The sequence below is a fragment of the Salvelinus sp. IW2-2015 genome, linkage group LG22 (assembly GCF_002910315.2).
Source record: "Salvelinus sp. IW2-2015 linkage group LG22, ASM291031v2, whole genome shotgun sequence".
In the NCBI taxonomy this organism is placed as follows: domain Eukaryota; kingdom Metazoa; phylum Chordata; class Actinopteri; order Salmoniformes; family Salmonidae; genus Salvelinus; species Salvelinus sp. IW2-2015.
In genome coordinates, this window is record NC_036862.1 from 15,912,393 (window position 1) to 15,933,333 (window position 20,941).

At 44.3% G+C, this 20,941-nt stretch overlaps 1 protein-coding gene across 1 annotated transcript; it reads right to left on the bottom strand.

Annotated features, from left to right (window-relative positions):
* Positions 1-1,715: 1,715 nt before the first annotated feature.
* LOC111982510 (SPARC-related modular calcium-binding protein 1) lies at positions 1,716-20,892 on the bottom strand. The gene is made up of 11 exons (XM_024014068.2): positions 20,435-20,892; positions 16,090-16,264; positions 14,954-15,057; positions 11,210-11,309; positions 10,806-10,862; positions 10,578-10,658; positions 10,284-10,476; positions 8,529-8,608; positions 8,075-8,168; positions 5,904-6,211; positions 1,716-2,249 (listed from the first exon to the last, which is right to left on the bottom strand). Exons 1-10 carry the CDS (start codon positions 20,510-20,512, stop codon positions 5,905-5,907), a joined length of 1,269 nt encoding a protein of 422 aa, XP_023869836.1. The 5' UTR covers positions 20,513-20,892; the 3' UTR covers positions 1,716-2,249; position 5,904.
* Positions 20,893-20,941: the final 49 nt, after the last annotated feature.

Here is a 20,941-nt window from a genome sequence, read left to right on the forward strand (position 1 = left end):
ACAGCTCTTACCCTCTCAAGGAACCCTCCCTCATTGGCTGAGGGAGCAACCAAGGTGCTATAGCAGGAAGAACCACARAGAGGCTAAACTCCCTCCCAAACAACCCCATCTCTCTTGCCATGTCATTGCCTATCCACCCAAAACTTGCATTCAGATTTCATTCATGTTTCCAGCACTCTAGAAGTACCTTTTTTGTAAGATGTGTARCCTTATGTCCTTGTAGATTTACCCACTATGTCATGGYTAGCTGTTGTCATCTTAACTTTAACAGCATCTCTCTCAACTCTAYCTRCATCGCTGCCACCGGGGAGGTMCTGACTGCTCCACAACATATTCGTTGGGCTTGGGACTGGATTACATCGAGCTTTTTAAAAGATGGCGGMGYTGCTGATCCATATGCTACACTTCCATAATCCAGTGATGACTTTCTCTGCGCTATAYATAGCATTTTCAACGCCATTCTATCTGCCCCCCACTCCAATCCTGACAGGCAAAGCATCACATTCAATATTTTATTTCCTTTGACAACTAGTCTGTTAATATGCTCCACCCATWTCATTCTGGTGTCAAACCAGACCCCCGGGGACCTCAACCCTCCCACCCTCTCCAGATTCCTTCCATACAGCTTCAGGTATATTTCCTCCCCAGCCTTCCTTCTAGAAAAAACACAGTCTGTGTTTTGTCAACTGAAAACTTAAAGCCCCACCGCTCAACTTCACTAATCACTTCTTGAACTCTCCTGGCTGTATGGGTAATATTTCTCCCTCTCTTCCACAGTGCACCGTCATCCGCAAACAATGACCTCCCAATACCAGGTTTCACCTGGGAGAATACATTGTCAATCATAATGGAGAACAACAAAGGACTAATGACACTTCCGTGTGGGGGATACCATTATCTACCTCACAACTTTCTGACATAGAGCTCCCCACCCTCACTTGTATTGATCGCCCCAAAATAAAAACTTTTATCCAGTTAAAAACCATTTCTCCAACCGCCATGTTACCCAGCTTGATAAGTAGGCCCTGCTTCCACATCATATCACAGGCCTTCTCTACATCAAATAAAACAGCTACCACCACCTTATCTGCCAGTGCTTTCCAAATGACTGACTCAAGGCAGTACAGGATCCATTGTTCCCCTGCCTGTCCTGAACCCACTTTCATCTGGTGACATTAATCCTCTACTCTCAGGAAGTAAGTCAGCCTTTCCGTTATCATCCTTTCCATAAGTTTACATACATGAGATGTCAACGCTAGCGGCCTACAGCTTGAAGGACTAGTAGGGTCTTTCCCTGCTTTCCGTATCAGCGTCACTACAGCCTGCTTCCAGCTTCCAGGCAGCTTCCCTTCCTGCCACGCCTTACTGTAAAGGCCCAATACTTTCCCCATTTCAGTGTCACTGCGATGAGCCATCATGATATAACACATCTCATCCTTCCCAGGAGATGTTACCCCAGCTTTGTCAAATGGGCTTTTCAAAATCGCTGCTTTACTCTCAGGAATGTCTTTTATGTCCAGTCCTCTATCRGTCACATTGTAGGCTTGAGCGCCGTACCTCTCCATTTGTTAGTGATTCCTTCGAAAGATATTGGAAATTCTTGTTGCATTCATCATAAACACACACAGATGAAAACCTTAAATCATTTTACTATGCCACTTGCATGGGTGGGTGGGTTAACGCATATAGGGATTTGTACACTGCATAATACAGTATTGTATTTTTTAAATTCGATTTATTTATAGTCAACAAATATTTGAGCACGGTTTACGGATTAAAATGACAAATACACAAATGACATTGTGGTTTTACAGCAGAAGACCATTACTGATAAATATGAAGGCGAGGAAATGATCAGAGCTGACAACGCAACACAAAAGACATAGAACACATTCAAATAAAGCGCCGACTATATASTCTATTCTGTGTGCTGTATATTCTGCAACCACGCTTCAATTGAGGCCTTATGTTACTGCTTTACAAAGTGCTGGAGAACTGGACCTTCCAATAACAATTTGACAGGAGTGGAGAAGAATTCAGGTCTTCAGGGTCTTTACCAAGCGTTTCAGAGTAGGATTGCTGTTCTAGAATCAGTTTTGCTTATTAATCATAATGAATAAGATGACATGTACCTGATCCTAGATCAGCACTCCTACTCTAAGACGCTTGATAAATACAGGCCCAGGACTTGGATCTTCTGTTGCTCAATGCTCTCCTCTGCCTTCTCTCCTCGGTTCTACTGACGGATACTGTAGGTAGGACAGGACAGGAGAGGAGAGGATAGGAGAGAGAGACAGATGTATGAATGACTGTCTTGTTTCATTCAACAGGACCTCTAACCTACGTCTTGTGGGCTCTAGTTCTGTTTCAGACGAGTCGTTCTGAATCATTGGAGGCCTTCCTCATTATTCCCATTATTGTCACCAGGAGTGTCTGGAGGACGGATACGTGTGTTAGGTAGAAGCCATTACAACACCTCTCACCTTCTCCCTAGCTGTCAGTGCGCCTCAGCTAGACGGAATAATTGGAGGTTAAGGGCGGGGTGGGACTGGTCATTTTGGCTCCAGGTTTGTTTTGGTTTCTAAATGTACATAAACACGCAGCAGCCTTTTAATGTATCTGACACCAAGCCAAAAACAGCCGTCCCTGGTGAGCTAGCACTAACCTTGAGGTAAAAGAGCCTCTTTCTCTCCTCTGTCTCGTTCTCCCTCTCTCTCACCCTCTCGTATGTGGAACGGAGAGAAGGAGAGAGAGAAACCAAAACATAGAGAGCCATCTGGAGCTGGTAAGGAGTGGGTCTGGGACAGTGGAGGCTGCTGAGTGGAGGACAGCTCACAATAATGGCTGGAATGGATCAAATTAAATGGCATCAAACACATGGAAAGCCATATGCAGACAGACAGACAGACAGACAGACAGACAGACAGACAGACAGACAGACAGACAGACAGACAGACAGACAGACAGACAGACAGACAGACAGAGACAGACAGAGACAGACAGAGACAGACAGAGACAGACAGAGACAGACAGACACACACACACACACATTCTCATTCTGCTGACTCACTCAGATGTTCTGTCTGTGCTGTTGAAATATAGACACTCAACAGGGCAAACTGAGCTCCATAATTCACTATTGTGGCAGGGACGTGTTAACAGCCGTAACGAACAGAGCGCTCCTAATTTCACGCATGTACACACTACAGAGACACGCCACGTTATAGAGACACCACTACAGAGACACGCACTACAGAGACACACACTATAGAGACACACACTACAGAGACACACACTACAGAGACACACACTACAGAGACACGCACTATAGAGACACCACTAGAGACACGCACTATAGAGAACGCACTACAGAGACACGCACTATAGAGAACACACACTATAGAGACACCACTATTAGAGACACCACACTACAGGAGACACACACTATGAGAGACCACACTACAGAGACACCACTACAGAGACACCACTATAGAGACACACACTACAGAGACACACCACATACGAGAAGACACACACTACAGAGACACGCCTATAGAGACACGCACTACAGAGACACGCACTATAAGAACACGCACTTAGAGACACGCACTACAGAGACACGCATATAGAGACACTCACTAGAGACACACACACTATAGAGACACACACTACAGAGAACACTCACTAGAGACACACACACTATAGAGACACGCACTATAGAGACACGCACTATAGAGACACTCACTAGAGACACACACACTATAGAGACACGCACTATAGAGACACGCACTATAGAGACACGCACCACAGAGACACGCACTATAGAGACACACACTATAGAGACACACACTATAGAGACACACACTACAGAGACACACACTATAGAGACACACACTATAGAGACACGTACTATAGAGACACGCACTATAGAGACACGTACTATAGAGACACGCACTATAGAGACACGCACTATAGAGACACACACTACAGAGACACGCACTACAGAGACACGCACTATAGAGACACGCACTAGAGACACACACACTATAGAGACACGCACTATAGAGACAACCACTACAGAGACACGCACTATAGAGACACGCACTAATAGAGAACACGCACTATAGAGACACGCACTATAGAGACACGCACTATAGAGACACGCACTATAGAGACACGCACTATAGAGACACGTACTATAGAGACACGTACTATAGAGACACACACTATAGAGACACGCACTATAGAGACACGACTATAGAGACACGTACTACAGAGACACGCACTATAGAGGACACGCACTATAGAGACCACACACTATAGAGACACGTACTATAGAGACACAACTATAGTGACACGCACTATAGAGACACACGTATAGAGACACTACTATAGAGACACACACTACAGAGACACGCACTATAGAGACACGCCACTATAGAGACACACACTATAGAGACAGCACACTATAGAGACACGCAACTATAGAGACACGCACTACAGAGACACGCACTATAGAGGACACGTACTATAGAGACACGCACGTTAGACACGCACCTATAGAGACACTACAGAGACACGTACTTAGAACACGCACTACAGAGACACACACTACAGAGACACGCACTATAGAGACACGCACTATAGAGACACGCACTACAGAGACACACGCACTACAGAGACACGCACTATAGAGACACGCACTATAGAAGACCACGCACTAAGAGACACGCACTACAGAGACACGCACTAAGAGACACGCACTACAGAGACACGCACTATAGAGACACGCACTACAGAGACACGCACTATAGAGACACGCACTATAGAGACACGTACTATAGAGACACGTACTTTAGAGACACGCACTATGAGACACGACTATAGAGACACTATAGAGAACACACACCACTATAGACACACACACTAAGAGACAACACTACAGAGACACGCACACTACAGAGACACGCACTATAGAGACACACACTACAGAGACACGCACTACAGAGACACGCACTACAAGAGACACGACCACTACAGAGACACGCACTTACAGAGACACGCACTACAGAGACACGCACTATAGAGACACGCACTATAGAGACACCGCACTATAGAGACACACACTACAGAGACACACACTATAGAGACACACACTACAGAGACACGCACTACAGAGACACCAAACTATAGAGACACACACTACAGAGACACGCACTATAGAGACACGCACTATTAGAACACGCGACTATGAGAGGACACCACGTATAGAGACACGCACTATAGAGACACACACTACAGAGACACACACTATAGAGACACACACTACAGAGACACGCACTATAGAGACACACACTATAGAGACACACACTACAGAGACACGCACTATAGAGACACACACTACAGAGACGCAGTACTGAAATACACACAAATGTATTTAGTCGTCCCCCTCTCTATCTCTCTCTCTCAATGTGGATTCACTGATAGTCATTTACTTACCCTCCGCTTCACTCATCTCTAAAGCACACACTTGTCCTACACTCTCTTCCTCCAGGCACTACTTCAAAGGCGACTCATGAAGAAGAGAGTAGGGAAATCCAATTTCCCAGCTGGAAAGAACTCGTTTTTTCTGACAAAACATGTACCTGGCACCGACCCCAACAAATAAAGTGTCCACTTAAAATATCCCCGAGTGGTTTTCTAAACCGATCTTGGACTTTGCATCAAATACAGTAGGTCTTACATAACACCTACAAAAGGGCTAATCTCACAACTCAAAGCCTCTCAGCTCAAAGTGTTAACAAACTAAACATATCACAAAGCCAAATTTGAACCCATATTCACCTCTTCTCAAAGCCCAAACCCACCTCACAACCTCAACTCTCTCCTAGAACCAAACCCACCTCACAGCCCCAGACAGGCATTGAGCTCAGACAGGGTGAGGCCGCGGTCCCCATCGCGGTCACAGTACTGGGCAAACTTCTTAGCACAGCGGCGTGGCTTTAACCTCCTGCGCAGGTAGAGGCGGAGCGGCCGGGCCTCACGTTCGCTCAGCACTCCACTGTCATCCGTATCCAGCTTCCTGAAGTGCCAACGCAGCACCTCATCCTCCCCGCCCGGGTCTGACATGTCCCACACCTCAACCCTCAGGGAGGGGACCGAGGTGGATGGGGGAGGGGACATGGGGCCTGACAGGGGGGCGTCCGACACCCTGGTATAGAAATGACACATGTCAGACCAGTAGCATTGCTCTTCTGCGGACAACAGTCATGTATTGGCTTGTATAGTCTTGAATTGAAATCCAATGTTTATTTTAAGATGAGCCACATGCAGGGAGGATCTAGCAGACACAAATCTGAGAGTCTCTTCTTAAAGGGCCTCCCGCTGACATACTGAAGATGACGTTCCACTGTGTTTTTTACAGAACAACAGAGCCTGGCAAGTCAGTGAATCTATATTTATGAGATTCCCGCAGTCAGGATAAAATAATTCATTTCACACAAGCACTCCATTCCTGAACCCTCAGTCACATTGAACATATAACCATTTTCCAATTGCTGTGTCGAGCCGAAAAGAACAAACAAGTTATTTATAAACAGAAAGGCAATCGGTATGAAAAATATATCTTTTAAATATTTAATCACATACTGGAGTACTATCAGATCCATTACGGCACCACAGTCAATCAGTGGCCTGGTAARTTGGTAATGTATTCAGAAATACACTATACTACTAATACAGTGGAGGCTGCTGARGGGAGAACGACTCATAATAATGGCTAGAACGAAGCAAATGGAATGGCRTCAAACACCTRGAAACCATGTTTTTGATGTATTTGGTACCATTCCACTGATTCCACTCCAGTCATTACCCTGAGCCCGTCCTCCCCAATTAAGGTGCCACCAACCTCCTGTGTACTAATATCTGTCAGCGAATAGAGGAAGGTTTTGGAGAGAGCGKGGTGAGAGAAACAGGGAATTACAGATGGACGGATATGTAAAACAGAAGATGTGGAGTGAAGGAGAGAGTTGTGTGTATAAACGAACTGAGTGAAAAACGGACAGATGGAGAGAGAGAAAGGAGAAGAGGTACGGAGCATTTAAGTGGCCACGAGAGGGAGGAGAGATGTAAGCGTGAGAAAGAGAGGGATGAACTGGAGAGATAGATGGGATGAGTAGGTCCATGGGGTTTAATAGAGTGGTATGCAGACTGACCTGTAGTGAGAAAGAGAGGGATGGAGTGAAGATATTAACAGATGGTAGGGGAAGTCCAGTGGGTTTAATTATACTGAACAAAAATATATACACAACATGYAACAATTTCAAAGATTTTACTGTGTAATAGTTCATACAAGGAAATCTGTCAATTTAAATACATTAATTAGGCACTAATCTATGGATTTCACATGACTGGGCAGGGGTGAAATCCAGAAATTTAACATGAATGAGTTTTTCCCCACAAAAGGGCTTTATTACAGATTGAAATACTCCTCAGTTTCATCAGCTGTCCGGGTGGCTGATCTCAGATGATCCCACAGGTGAAGAAGCCTGATGTGGAGGTCCTGGGCTGGCGTGTTTACACGTGGTCTGCGGTTGTGAGACCGGTTGGACGTACTGTCAAATTCTCTAAAACGATGTTGCTTATGTTGTAATGTTTAATTAACATTAAATTCTCTGGCAATAGCTCTGGTGGACATTCCTGCAGTCAGCATGTCAATTGCACAATTTCTCAAAACTTGAAACATCTGTGGCATTGTATCATGTGACAAAACTGCACATTTTAGAGTGGCCTTTTATTGTCCCCAGCACAAGGTGCACCTGTGTAATGATCATATTGTTTAATCAGATTATTGATATGCCACACCTGTCAAGTGGATGGATTATCTTGGCAAAGAGGAAATGCTCACTAAAAGGGATGTAAACACATTTGTACACAATATTTGAGAGAAATAATATTTTGTGCATACGGAACATTTCTGGGATGTAATATTTCAGCTCATGAAACATGGGACCAACACTTTACATGTTGTGTTTATATTTTAGTTTAGTTTAAATAGAGTGGTATGCAGACTGACCTGTGAGGGCTGAGTATTCCAGACTGTTCAACCTCCAGCTGCAGAGCTCTCAACAGACTCTGCAGGAACTCTTTCTTCCGGGTCCCAGGGCACCCTGGGAGCAGAGAGAGGGTATTAAGGCAAGGCAATGGGGTCCGTTTAAGTTGTGACTCTTGACAACATGAGATACTCCTACCCGTTATGATGTAAACTAGACAAGAGTCCACGTTGCATTCGCCACAGCTCATGGACACAGTACCCACAGTACTCAGTATAGAKGGTACCAATCAGATGTACAGTGTTAGTGTTAGCCTGGTCCTAGATCAGTTTGTGATGTCTGCCAATGGCCATAGGAGTGACAATGACCATAGGAGTTGGCAGAAAGCGCAAACTGATCTGGGACCAGGCTAGTAAAAACAAGAAAGATCCTTGTTGATCTATCCAGGTATAGTGCAGTGCAGTTTGATGATCTGACCTGGTAGAGATCTGTCTCTGTAGCTCCTGTCAGGCTGGCTGCTGTGGGGCTCCTCCGGGCTGCAGTCTGGCAGCCGGTTCCTGAAGGGGGCAACAACAGCTATGGGAATGATCTCCAGCTGTAACTCATAGACTCCTCTCCAACCATTTAGTCATTATGATCATACATCACAATGCATTTACCCAATGGTTTAAATATAATACAATGTTAAAATATACAATATACAGTATACACTGAGTATACCTAACATTAGGAACACCTTCCTAGTATTGAGTTGGGCGCACCCCCCTGGAACGGAAACTGCACCTCCCACAACCACAGGGCTCTCCAGAGAGTGTTTGCAGTCTGCCCAATGCATCACCGGGGGCAAACTACCCGCCCTCCAGGACACCTACAGCACCCGATGTCACAGGAAGGCCAAAAAGATCATCAAGGACAACAACCACACAAGCCACTGCCTGTTCACCCCGCTATCATCCAGAAGGCGAGGTCAGTACAGGTGCATCAAAGCTGGGACCGAGAAACTGAAAAACAGCCGATCAGACTGTTAAATAGCCATCACTAGCACATTAGAGGCTGCTGCCTATATACATAGACATGAAATCACTGGCCACTATAATAAATGGAACACTAGTCACTTTAATAATGTTTACATATCTTGCATTACTCAACTCAGCGGTGTCAGAGGAAAGCCCATAAAATTGTCAGAGACTCCAGTCACCCAAGTCATAGACTGTTTTCTCTGCTACCGCACRGCAAGCGGTACCGGAGCGCCAAGTCTAGGACCAAAAGGCTCCTCAACAGCTTCTACCCCCAAGCCATTAGACTGCTGAACAATTCATAAAAATGTACATTGACACCCCACCCCCTCCTCTTCTTGTAYACTGCTGCTACWYGCTGTTTGTTTGTTACCTATGCATAGTYACTTCGCCCCCACCTACATGTACAGATTACCTCAACTAGCCTGTACCCCCGCACACTGACTCGGTACCGGTRCCCCCTGTATATAGCCTCGTTATTGTTATTCTTATTGTGTTRCTTTTTATTATWACTTTTTATKTTAGYCTACTTGGTAAATATTTTCTTCTTCTTGAACTGCACTGTTGGTTAAGGGCTTGTAAGTAAGCATTTCACGGTAAAGTCTACACTTGTTGTATTCGGCGCACGTGGCAAATCAAGTTTGATTTGATATGTATATACTGTATTCTATTCTACTGTATCTTAGTCTATGCCGCTCTGACATTGCTCGTCTATATATTTATATATTCTTAATTCCATTCTTTACTTAGATTTGTGTGTATTGGGCATATGTTGTGAAATGGTTAGATATTACTTGTTAGATATTACTGCACTGTCAGAGCTAGAAACACAAGCATTTCACTACACCCGCAATAACATCTGCTAAACACGTGTATGTGACCAATACAATTTGATTTGGTCAGTCTATGTCATGGAAAGAGCAGGTGTTCTTAATGTTTTGTATACTCAGTGTTTGAGTTCTTCAGTAGGCATCTCTTAGGCTCCTGGGCTACATGGTGTGCATTGATCAGTTTAGTAAAGTGTGGAATGGGAGAGTTCTGATAGCGGACTGTGCGTGTCATGGGAATGTAGTATGCATTTAGGTAAAGCTTTATTGTACTGCCAAGTTAAGCTGGTACAAGTCATTCCTATGTAACTACCTGGTAATTATCAGGCTGTAAAATAAAGCGTTAGCCACATTTCTCTATCCACTAGGTGCCTTGTTTGAGGCCATACCTGGCAGAGGTGCCTGGTAGAGGCCGTCCCGTGTCCGCCCGGACACACCAGCAGTACCCCGTGGTGACGTGGCACTGGATGGGGCTGTAGCGCCCGTCTGCACTGCATTTTGGGATGAAGCGCTCCTCCTGCCACAGGAGATGCACCTCGGCCATCAACGCTGCTCTCTCCCTCTCACACGTCTGAGGACTGTCTGTGGAAGCACGAATGTACGCACACATGTACACACACACACTAATCATTATCTCACAGAAGTGATAGCTATGGAAGCTCATAAAAAGAAAAACTCCTTACCTGTAGGGCGTTTTACAGAACGATTCCCTTTGGGGTCAGAGTTCAACCGGATGGTCACCCAGAGCGGAGGAGCGGTGATTCCTGTACAGGAAATATAGTGATATTAGTGTAAACAAACAATATGGTAGTATCCTTCTGAAAATGTCCATCATTACGGGACGGTTTCCCAGAGACAGATTAAGCCTAGTGCTAGACTTAAAAGCATGTTCAATGGTCCACTCCTCTCACCTGCTGCAGACTTAGTCCTGCTAGGGTCGGCGGTGGGCCGGGAGGGACCACCCTCACCTGTGTCCACAGAGACAAGAACTTTTCAAGGACCAAACTAACTGTGATAAAAGCCCGTACCAGAGTAGGTATGTGTGTGGCAGTGTTTGACTGAGTCTATATATTAGTGTCAGTGGAGCACTATTGATTGATATACAGTACAGTACTTATGCGTGTCAGTCAGGTGAATTTCTCACCTCTTTGGGCTGACTCCAGATCAGTCATCTGTGTAATTTCAAACAAATGACTCATGGCACAACACAACATACTACAAAGAGGGCTGTGTGAAGATCTGTTTAATGGGTGGCTTGATAGATGCTAATTCACAACTATTTCCGGCTGGCCGTTTGGTCTAAACTCTGTCTCACCTGTGCAGTTGGGTCTGAGGTGCAGGACAGAGGTCCCACTGACAGGTTTCCCATCTGGAGTAGAGCACCAGCAGTAACCAGTCTGGTTGTGGCACTGCACCTGAGAAAGTGGGAGATTTGTCAGAACCTGCGTTTTGCCAACTACATTAAAGCCAAGTACTGAAATGTATGCTCACTAAAGGGTAGCCATAGACTGTTCTTTCTGCTACCGTCCGGCAAACGGTACCGAAGCATCGGCTCTCGAACCAACAGGCTCCGAGACAGCTTCTACCCCCAAGCCATAAGACTGCTAAATAGTTAATTAAATGGTTACCCAGACTATTTTCACTGACCCCATCTTGTGCTGATTCTATGCACACTCACAAGACTATATATACAGACACACACACTACATTGACCCTCTCACACAAAACCCACACACATTCACATTCACACACACACACACATACCGACACAACATAAATACACACGCACACTGTTTAACTCTATGATACGCAAAGTGTACAAAGCATTAGGAACACCTTCATAACATTGAGTCCCCCCCCCACCCTTTTGCCCTCAGAAGCAGTCAATTCACCGGGGCAGGGACTGTACAGATGTCGAAATCGTTCCACAGGGATGCTGGCCCATGTTGACTCCAATGCTTCCCAGTGTTGTGTCAAGTTGTCTGGATGTCCTTTGGGTGGTGGCATTCTTGAGACACACAGGAAACTGTTGAGTGTGAAAAACTCAGCAGCGTTGCAGTTTTGGACACACTCAACCAGTGCACCTGGCACCTACTACCAAATCCCGTTCAAAGGCACTTAAATATTTTGTCTTGCACTTTCACCTCTGAATGGCACACATAAACAATCCATGTCTCAATTGTCTCAAAGCTTAAAAATCATTATTTAACCCGTCTCCTCCCTTCTCTACACTGATTGAAGTGGAGGGATCATAGCTTTCAACTGGATTCACCGAGTCAGAGCAGGTGTTCTAATGTTTGTACACTCAGTGTATGCTGCTAGTCTGTTCTTTATTCTTACTCTTATTATTATTATCTGATGCCTAGTCACTTTACCTGCTTCATGTACATATCTACCTCATTACCTTATTATTATCTATCCTGATGCCGAGTCACTTTACCCGCCTTCATGTACTATATACCTCAAATACCTTATTTTATCTATCCTGATTCGTCATTATCCTTGTCACTCATGTACATATCTACTCATAATATACTTTATTTATTCTTTATCCTGATTCTAGTCACTTCACCTGCCTTCATGTACATATCTACTCAAATACTCGTACCCCTGCCATAGATCTGGTACTGGTACTCCTGTATATGCTCACATAGATCTGGCACTAGTATCCTGTATATAGCTCACTAAGATCTGGTAGTGGTACTCCTGTATATAGCTCCCCATAGATTGGTACTAGTATCGTGTATATAGCTAATAGATCTGGTACTAGTACTCGTTATAGCTCTACAATGAGATGCTGGTGTGAGTATACTCTGTATGGGTACGAGTCTTTCGCACAGACATATGTGTTACATGGTACTGTTGAGTATCCTGTATTAGTGCTTCTCAAAGTATGATCTGGTACTGTCGAGTAACTGCTGGATGATATAGCTGCTCAATTGTTAACGTCGGTGGACTTCGGTATTAGGTTGTGAATGTAGGAGTGTAGAGTTATGGTTGTGTGACATACTGGGTAGCTTTGCCTGATATTGTAGGACCTGGATCGTCGGGGGAGAAAGGAGATATACCAAGTATAAGATCTGAGGAACGAGGGCTAGGAGTTGTGTACAGTGCTGTAGTGTAGAACTGCGCAATTGGTCACCTGATGTGATATAAGCTGACCGGTAGGCATAGAGATAGTGGGAAGTGAGTTCATGTGGGAGAGGATCTTATGGGGCTCCGTGGTATTCAAGTGGAGGAGGTATCCACGGATAATATCGATTGCGTAATATGTGGTGACATATAAGGTGTAGCGTTGATGAGGTAGCAGTGGAGCGTGACTGGGTGATAGAGCTGCTCAGGATTGAATGCTGGGGCTTATGGGGTACGTTGGGATTGAAGAGATCTGCGTAGCCGTCTGTAGATATAGCGTCCGAACGAAGGTAGATTCGAGCGAAGGGATAACTTCGGGTTGAGTTGTCCACTGGGGTATACTGTTATCGTCCAGTAGGCGCGGGATCATGTACTGTCAGGTGTGAGAGCTGACACCTGGGTAGGGTAATAGCTCAGCATAGAAGATTGCGTGGTATCTATACTGCGTCTGTATAATTGAGGCTCAGCTATAGATGCTGGGTAGTGGCTGGTACTGCTCCTGGTATATAGGCGTGCACGCAGTTGAAGATCTGGTAATAGGTAATGTACCTGTATATATTCAACATAGCTGGTATCTGTACTCCTGTATATGAGCTGCCACATATGATCTGGTACTAGTGGGTTAGCCCTGTTATAGCTCCAATAGATCTGTACTAGTATCCCTGTATATAGCTCACATAGATCTGAGTGACTGAGTACTCCCTTATATCGCTCACTAGATCTGGTACTAGTACTCCCTGTATTAGCTCCACATGAGTTGCATCTGTAGTTGTGTTACGGGATTATAATGCCTTATATAGCTCCACATAGATCTGGTACTGAGTACTACCCGTGTAGTTAAGCTCACATGATTACTGGTACTCCTCGTATATAGGCTCGCACATGATCTGGTATAGTCTCCCGTATATGCTCCAACATAGATCTGGTACTTAACTCCCTGTATATGAGCCACATTAGATTGGTACGGTACTGTCCTGTATTGAGCTTCCACATAGATCGTGGTATGGTACTGCTGTATATAGCTAACATAGATCTGGTAACTGGGTACTCCTGGTATATAGCTAGCATATGATCTGGTACTAGTACTCCTGTTATAGTGCACAGTATATCTGGTGGGTATCCCTAGTATATAAAGCTACACATGCAGGATAATGGTACGGTATCGTGTAATAGCTCCAGATAGATCTAGTACTAGTCTCTGTATTATTAGCTTCCACTAGATCTGTACGTGGTATCCCTGGTAATATGTCAATAGGTTCTGGTACTAGTAACCCCCTGTATATAGCGTTCCACATTGGGATCTGCTACTAGTACTGGCCGTGTATAAGCTCCACATAGATTGCGTACTAGTATCCTGGTATATAGGCTTCCAATAAGAGTCTGGTGGTCTAGTGATATAGCTCACATTGATCTGGTAGTAGTACTCCTGTTATAAGCTCGATAGATCTGGTACTGGTTTCCCTGTATATGAGTCCACATAGGATCTGGGATGGGTACTTGCCTGATATATGCTCCACATAGGATCTGGTACTGTACTCCCTGTATCTAGCTTCCAACATGAGATTGGTGCTGCGTCAAGCGACCATGTAGTATAAGCTCCACATCGAGTTGGTAGCTAGTTCCCTGTATATAGTCACATAGATCTGGTGCAGTGGGTGGAGTCAGCTGTAATAGCTCCAATAGATCCTGTACTGGGGTAATCCCTGCTATAGTAGCTTCCACATAGATCTGGTACTGGTACTCCCTGTATATAGCTCCACATAGATCTGGTACTAGTACTCTCTGTATATAGATCCATTATTGTGTATTTTATTCCTCTTGTGTTCGTAAGCAAGCATTTCAGGGTAAAGACCACGCCCTTTGTATTCGGCGCATGTGACAAATTCAATTTGCTATGATTTTCTGTCATTTGAAAGACAGACAGTACCTGCAGGAAACTTCCATCTGCACCACATTCTGGGACGGTGTGGCTGCGGACGCTGGACTCCAGGGCCTGACTACGAGCCAGCTGGCACTTGGACTGGGTGGAATCTGAAGGGGGATGTCCAGCAACAATCTCTACTACTTCCAATGGCATATATAATCAATGCAGAAGTGTGTATTGATTGTGTGTACTGTATATATCAGGGATGGTCAACTGGCGGCCCTTTTGAAGGCCCTCGGATCAATTTCTACACACAAAAAAGTTTATAGGGACTCAGTCGGGGTCTAAACTTACTGTTGAGAGTTAGAATAGAAGAATAGACCAGGTGTAATTTCAAAATGTGGTTGTGCATCAGCAGTTCTTCTCTTGTTATGTCAGTCAGTGATAGCAGTGGAGGCTGCTGAGGGGAGGACGGCTCATAATAATGGCCGGAATGGAGTGAATGGAATGGTATCAAACATGTTTTGGGGGTTTCTCATGTGTTTGATACACATTCCATCCACTCCATTCCAGGATTACACTCCATTTCAGCCATTATTATAAGCAGTCCTCCCCTCAGCAGCCTCTACTGACTGATAGTCAGTAAATTAGCCCATGTCAGAAATAATTTTTCAGATTTCTGAGTTAGTTTAGCGGCCAGCTGTCTAAACTTGTTATCATGGTCGAATTACCAGATGGTGGGGCCCCAATTGATTTTGTTAGTCAGTCTCACTCAGATATCATATTCAAAACGGCAAACATTTCTCTCCACCCTATGGCAAAATGTGTAGAATTGCAGGAAATTAGCACTAAGACAGCTCATTTTCCTCTCTGCCCCATGGCAAAATGAGTAGAATCTTAACAAATTTGCTTTAAAACTGCAACATTTTCTCTACACCCCATGGCAAAATGTGTAGAATTGCACGAAATGAACTCGCAATGTGAGAGGCGGTGGACACAGAACCACGAGCAACTGCAGCACCTCACGCTGAGTTCAGATTTTTTTGTGGCTCTCACCCCCATCAAAGTTGCCCATCCCTGGTATATATGGTGATTAATAGATGGAATGTGTATAGTGTGAATACGCGTGTATAGATGGAGGCGTCTATTACTGATTTTCATAGAATGTACACAGTTTATGGTCACCAAAGGGTACTTACCTGCACAGTGTGCTCGCGGTGCCATCCGTAGCTGAGTGTTGATGCACTGGGCTCTCTGGAAGGCACACAGGGACATATAAAGGCGTCCGTTGCTGCCACATACTGTCCGGTGGCGCTCCCTGTGGCAGTCCAGCGCACAGCCCCGGGGCCACATGTTTTCTGGGATCAGAAACGGCTGGAGACAAGGCAGTACAATACAATTACACCCTCCTGACCTGTACTCTCATATGACACACTTTGACCCCCAGCAGCGTACTGTATCAGAGAGATGGATGGAAAAAGAGCAGAGAAGGGCTCGCAGCGAAGTTGTGTGACCAATCAGAACAAGGGTAAATACACATGTGGAGTGTATTGGTGTGGATAGACTTAAGCAGAGCTGGTCAGAGAGAGGGATTAAAAAKGAGCTATTTGTTGGTGCCTTGGCTAGTGGATACTCAGTCTGCTGCTTGTCTGGCACAGGAACAGTGCTTCAGTGTCACGCTAGGAAAAGCTGAGAGAGGGAGCACGTAAAAGATAAGCACTGCAGCAGTCAACACATGGCCAAAGTATGTTAAAATAGAAAATAGGGAAATGTGTGTGTGTGTGTGTGTGTGTGTGTGTGTGTATATATATCTTGGCCTTCACCTGCTCCTGTGAGAGCTGGTTTTGCTAGCTAACTGCTCTGTAAATAAATAGGTCTAATTGAGGGGAAGATTCCTGCCAACTGTGGGCTCAGTCTGTAGCTCATTGTCATGGCTGGAGTAAAGTACTGTATTTTGCAGGCCTGCATCCAAAGGGAAGATGCTGGAACATTTCTGTTCTGTCATCTGAATATTGCTGTAATACTGGACCATACACCAGACATGCATGACCTCTAAAATCTCTTACCTGTCCTTGAGTCAATACTTGAGTACATGACACACACCATCCTAGAGGACACATTGCAGAACACGACGGCTGTCCGAGGGCTTTCCGTATCCCTGCTATAGTATGGTACACCGCAGCTTTTTCCAGCCTTATTCATAGTCACAGTGGTATTCCTAATCGTTAGTAGGATGCCCTAGGCCTAGACTGCATTTGATAAACTTCTATTGACACACCATGTGTTTTTTTTACATCAACATTCCAGTGAGGTGGGCGGAGGAGAGACGAGAACAGAGACAGAGAGAGGTACTCGGACCGCAGGCCATAGGCTTGTGCTAAATTGCTAACACATGCTGCCCAGTGCCAGACATTGCACTAAAAGCTAGGTATCACACATGCACTCACACACSGGTCCCTCTCTTGTCGTTGACCTTCACTACCAATCAGATAACCCTGAACCCAGACCTTGCCCCCCCCCAAAGCCCCAGCCCCAGCCATCCTCCAGGCTCAATCTTCAATACCTCTGTCTCCTGCTCTCCCTCACACTCTGTCATAGCTCAGTAAATTTGCCATGGTGTGTGTTTCACTTTCAGCATAATTTTCCCTGATTGAAAAAAGCCTCTCTGCTGATGAAAGGACCTGCCTGTGCTGCTAGGTGGTGAGGGCATTATTTCATCGATTGATTCGTTGTGGAGGAAAGCATATACTTTGGATGTGTGTGTGCATGTTGGAGGTAGTGTCATTGTGGCTGGAGGACRGGAGATAGCTTTCTAACGAGGAGTTCAGTGTGTTCAGTACCACTGAATGGACCAGGTTCGGGTCTAAAGAGTAGCTAGTAGCCTTGAGTGAGCTTCTCTGTCCAGGTGCAGTGTTACAATGTGTTCCAGCTACAATTAGCGTCGGTGTTCTGGGCAGAGCGTTGAAGCGTAGACGAACAGGGTGGCAATGTTTTAGGCAACCTGGTGTTAGATTTTATAACTGCATATGAAAATATAGATATATCTCGAGGGGGTCGCCTTAGTGTGATGAAATACRATGTTTTGGCTAAGACTGAAATGCTTCTGAAAGACTTGCATTTATTTACATCCATACCAGTGACTTTTATGTTGAAATAAGCCCCCTCCCCTGTCATATGCAGAGTAAATGTAATGAGAACAGTGAATCAGTCACATGTGAAGAGTTCTTCTCCATTCATCTCTATGGCATGGCAGGAAGGCTGGACAGACAAACAGCCTGTGTGTGCAATTTGTCATGCGCCTGCAGAATACAAAACAACCAAACATTGCAGACACACGCAGACATGCTAAACATGTGCACTTTCACAGCCGAGTCGTGTACAAGTACACCTTCTCTCACATTTCAAAATTGGCATGGTAACCAAACACACTGAAACCTGTACACATGTACTGTATGYACACACTCAAACACATACAGTTCCTTCAGAAAGAATTAATACCCCTTAACTTGTTCCACATTTTGTTGTGTTACAGCCTGAATTCAAAWTGGATTAAATAGATTCTCACCCATCTACACACAATACCTCATAATGAYAAAGTGAAAACATATTTGTAGACATTATTGCAAATGTATTGAAAATGAAATACAGAATTATCTCATTTACACAAGTATTCACACCCCTGAGTCAAAACATGTTAGAATCACATTTGCCAGCAATTACAGCTCTGAGTATTTCTGCACAAGTCTGTATGAGCTTTGCACACCTGGATTGCACAATATTTTCACTTTATTTTTTTATTTTTTAATGATTCAAGTTGTCAAGTTGGTTGTTGCTCATCGCTAGACAGCCATTTTCAAGTYTTKCCTTAAGCCAAAACTGTAACTAGGCCACTCAGGAACATTCAATGTAATCTTGGTAAGCAACTCGTGTATATTTGGCCTTGCTTTATGTTATTGTCCTGCTGAAAGGGGAATTTGTCTCCAAGTGTYTGTTGGAAAGCAGGCTGAAGTWATTTTCCTCTAGGATTTTGCCTCAAATCAGTTTATTTGTATCCTAAAAACTSCCTAGTTCTTGCCCATAAAAAGCATACACATAACATGAWGCAGCCACCACCATGCTTGAAAATAYRAATAGTGGTACTTGGATGTGCCCCAAACTTAACATTTTGTATTCAGGACATAAAGTTAATTTCTTTGGCACATGTTTTGCAGTTTTACTTTAGTGCCTTATTTACAAACAGAATGCATGTTTTGGAATATTTTWATTCTGTACAGGCTTCCATCTTTTCACTCTTTTATTTACWGTATGTTAGTATTGTGGAGTAACTACAATGCTGTTGATCCATCCCCAATTTTCCTATCACAGCCATTAAATTCTGGTGAAATGCCTGAGCAGTTTCCTTCCTCTCCAGCAACTGAGTTAGGAAGGATGGGGTATTGATAAACCATCCAAAGTGTAATTAATAACTTCACCATGCTCAAAGGGATATTCAATGTCTGCTTTTTTTTTTTACCCATCTACCAATAAGTGCCCTTCTTTGCGAGGCATTGGGAGACCTCTCTGGTCTTTGTGGTTGAATCTGTGTTTGAAATTAACTGCTCAACTGAGGGACCTTACAGATAATTGTATGTGTGGGGTACAGAGATGAGGTAGTCATTCAAAAATAATGTTAAACAATAATATCGCACAGAGTCCATGCAACTTGTGACTTGTTAAGCACATTTTTACTCCTGAACTTATTTAGGCTTGCCATAACAAAGGKGTTGAATACTTATTGACACAAGACATTTCAGCTTTTMATTTGTTATTAATCTGGAAACATTTCCAAAAWCATAACTCCACTTTGACATWATGGGTAGGCCAGTGACTAAAGTCAAGGGGTGTGAATTCTTTCTGAGGGCACACACCCGTTTTCCCTCGGGTAAAATAAAAAAATAAGTTTCAATATTTGCCTTGAGGCGGTTTCTGGCCTGCGGTCTGGGCTAGTTAGCCAGTGTTTGTCTACTCCATACACTACCTCTTTAGGGAACATTGGCTTTATAGACTTTCTCAGATTCCACTCCATGGCTTGGAGGTAGGTGTGGCCCCTTACACACTGATCTTGGATCAGCGTGTCATACTCTAATCTCCTAAATGATTATGGTCAGTACTAAACTAAACTGACTTTAGATCACTTTGAGAGCTCTGTGACTCAAGGTAACAGGTATGCCTTTAATTCATGGATGTAACCAATCTGAAAGAAAAGGGTTTCAGCACTGCTTGAGATGGCAACCACTCCTTTCTGTCTATTATAGTCTACTTCACTCAGCCAGAGCACAGATGTAATATAACGTTTTGCACTCACGTTTAGTTATGTTTTAAAACGCACCATCGGTGATTGGATATTGGTTTAAGTTCAGGTGACAATCACAGAATGATAATAAAAAAATATTGATAAAGAAAAAAAGTTAAGTGAAAATGTAACAGTTCATGCTAGATAGACTGTCTCTCAAAAWGAAAGTGAGCACTTCTGAAGTATGAAAGTGTAAATCCTTGAAGACTTACCGGTGACCTCTCAGTTTGAATAGACTCCGAGAACAAGATGATGAGCAGCACGAGACAGGTGAACGTGAAAACCAGCATAATGCCCAGGCGCGTGGCTCTGCTGGAGGTGTTGCGCGCACTTCTGTCTCTGTGGCAAAGCGCCGTGCACAAATCGCCAGCCAATCCAGCCTTCGGTAGCACCGTTAACGCAATAAAGTTAAGGGCAGCTTTTTATCTTCTTTTCACTTTCAGCAGGCCATTTTGTTGGTAAGCGGCAGGTCTCTTGACGAGTGTAACGACAAAACGGGTAGATCCCAAATTGTTGCGCTTTACGCAAAACCGGTGGCAAGTGATGAATAATCAGAAATAGTTCACGGGGAAATTTCTTCAAAAACACACACTRTAATTGTAAATATGGTTCTCTGTCATCCTGGATTTGAACGCAGACTACATGAGCATCAAGAACTCCCCTGTCAAATCCCGACCGTGGCTTTATCCCCAAGTAGCCAGCCCCTTTCCGTTCAACAA

Bases quoted from the DNA above. Each gene is read 5' to 3' on its own strand.
- LOC111982510 (XM_024014068.2), bottom strand. From the start codon at position 20,512: ATGCTGGTTTTCACGTTCACCTGTCTCGTGCTGCTCATCATCTTGTTC. The intron at 16,265-20,434 runs GTAAGTCTTCAA...CCTTGTCTCCAG, and splicing joins TTCAAACTGAGAGGTCACCG to CCGTTTCTGATCCCAGAAAA. The intron at 10,477-10,577 runs GTAAGGAGTTTT...GTGCTTCCACAG, and splicing joins TTCTGTAAAACGCCCTACAG to ACAGTCCTCAGACGTGTGAG.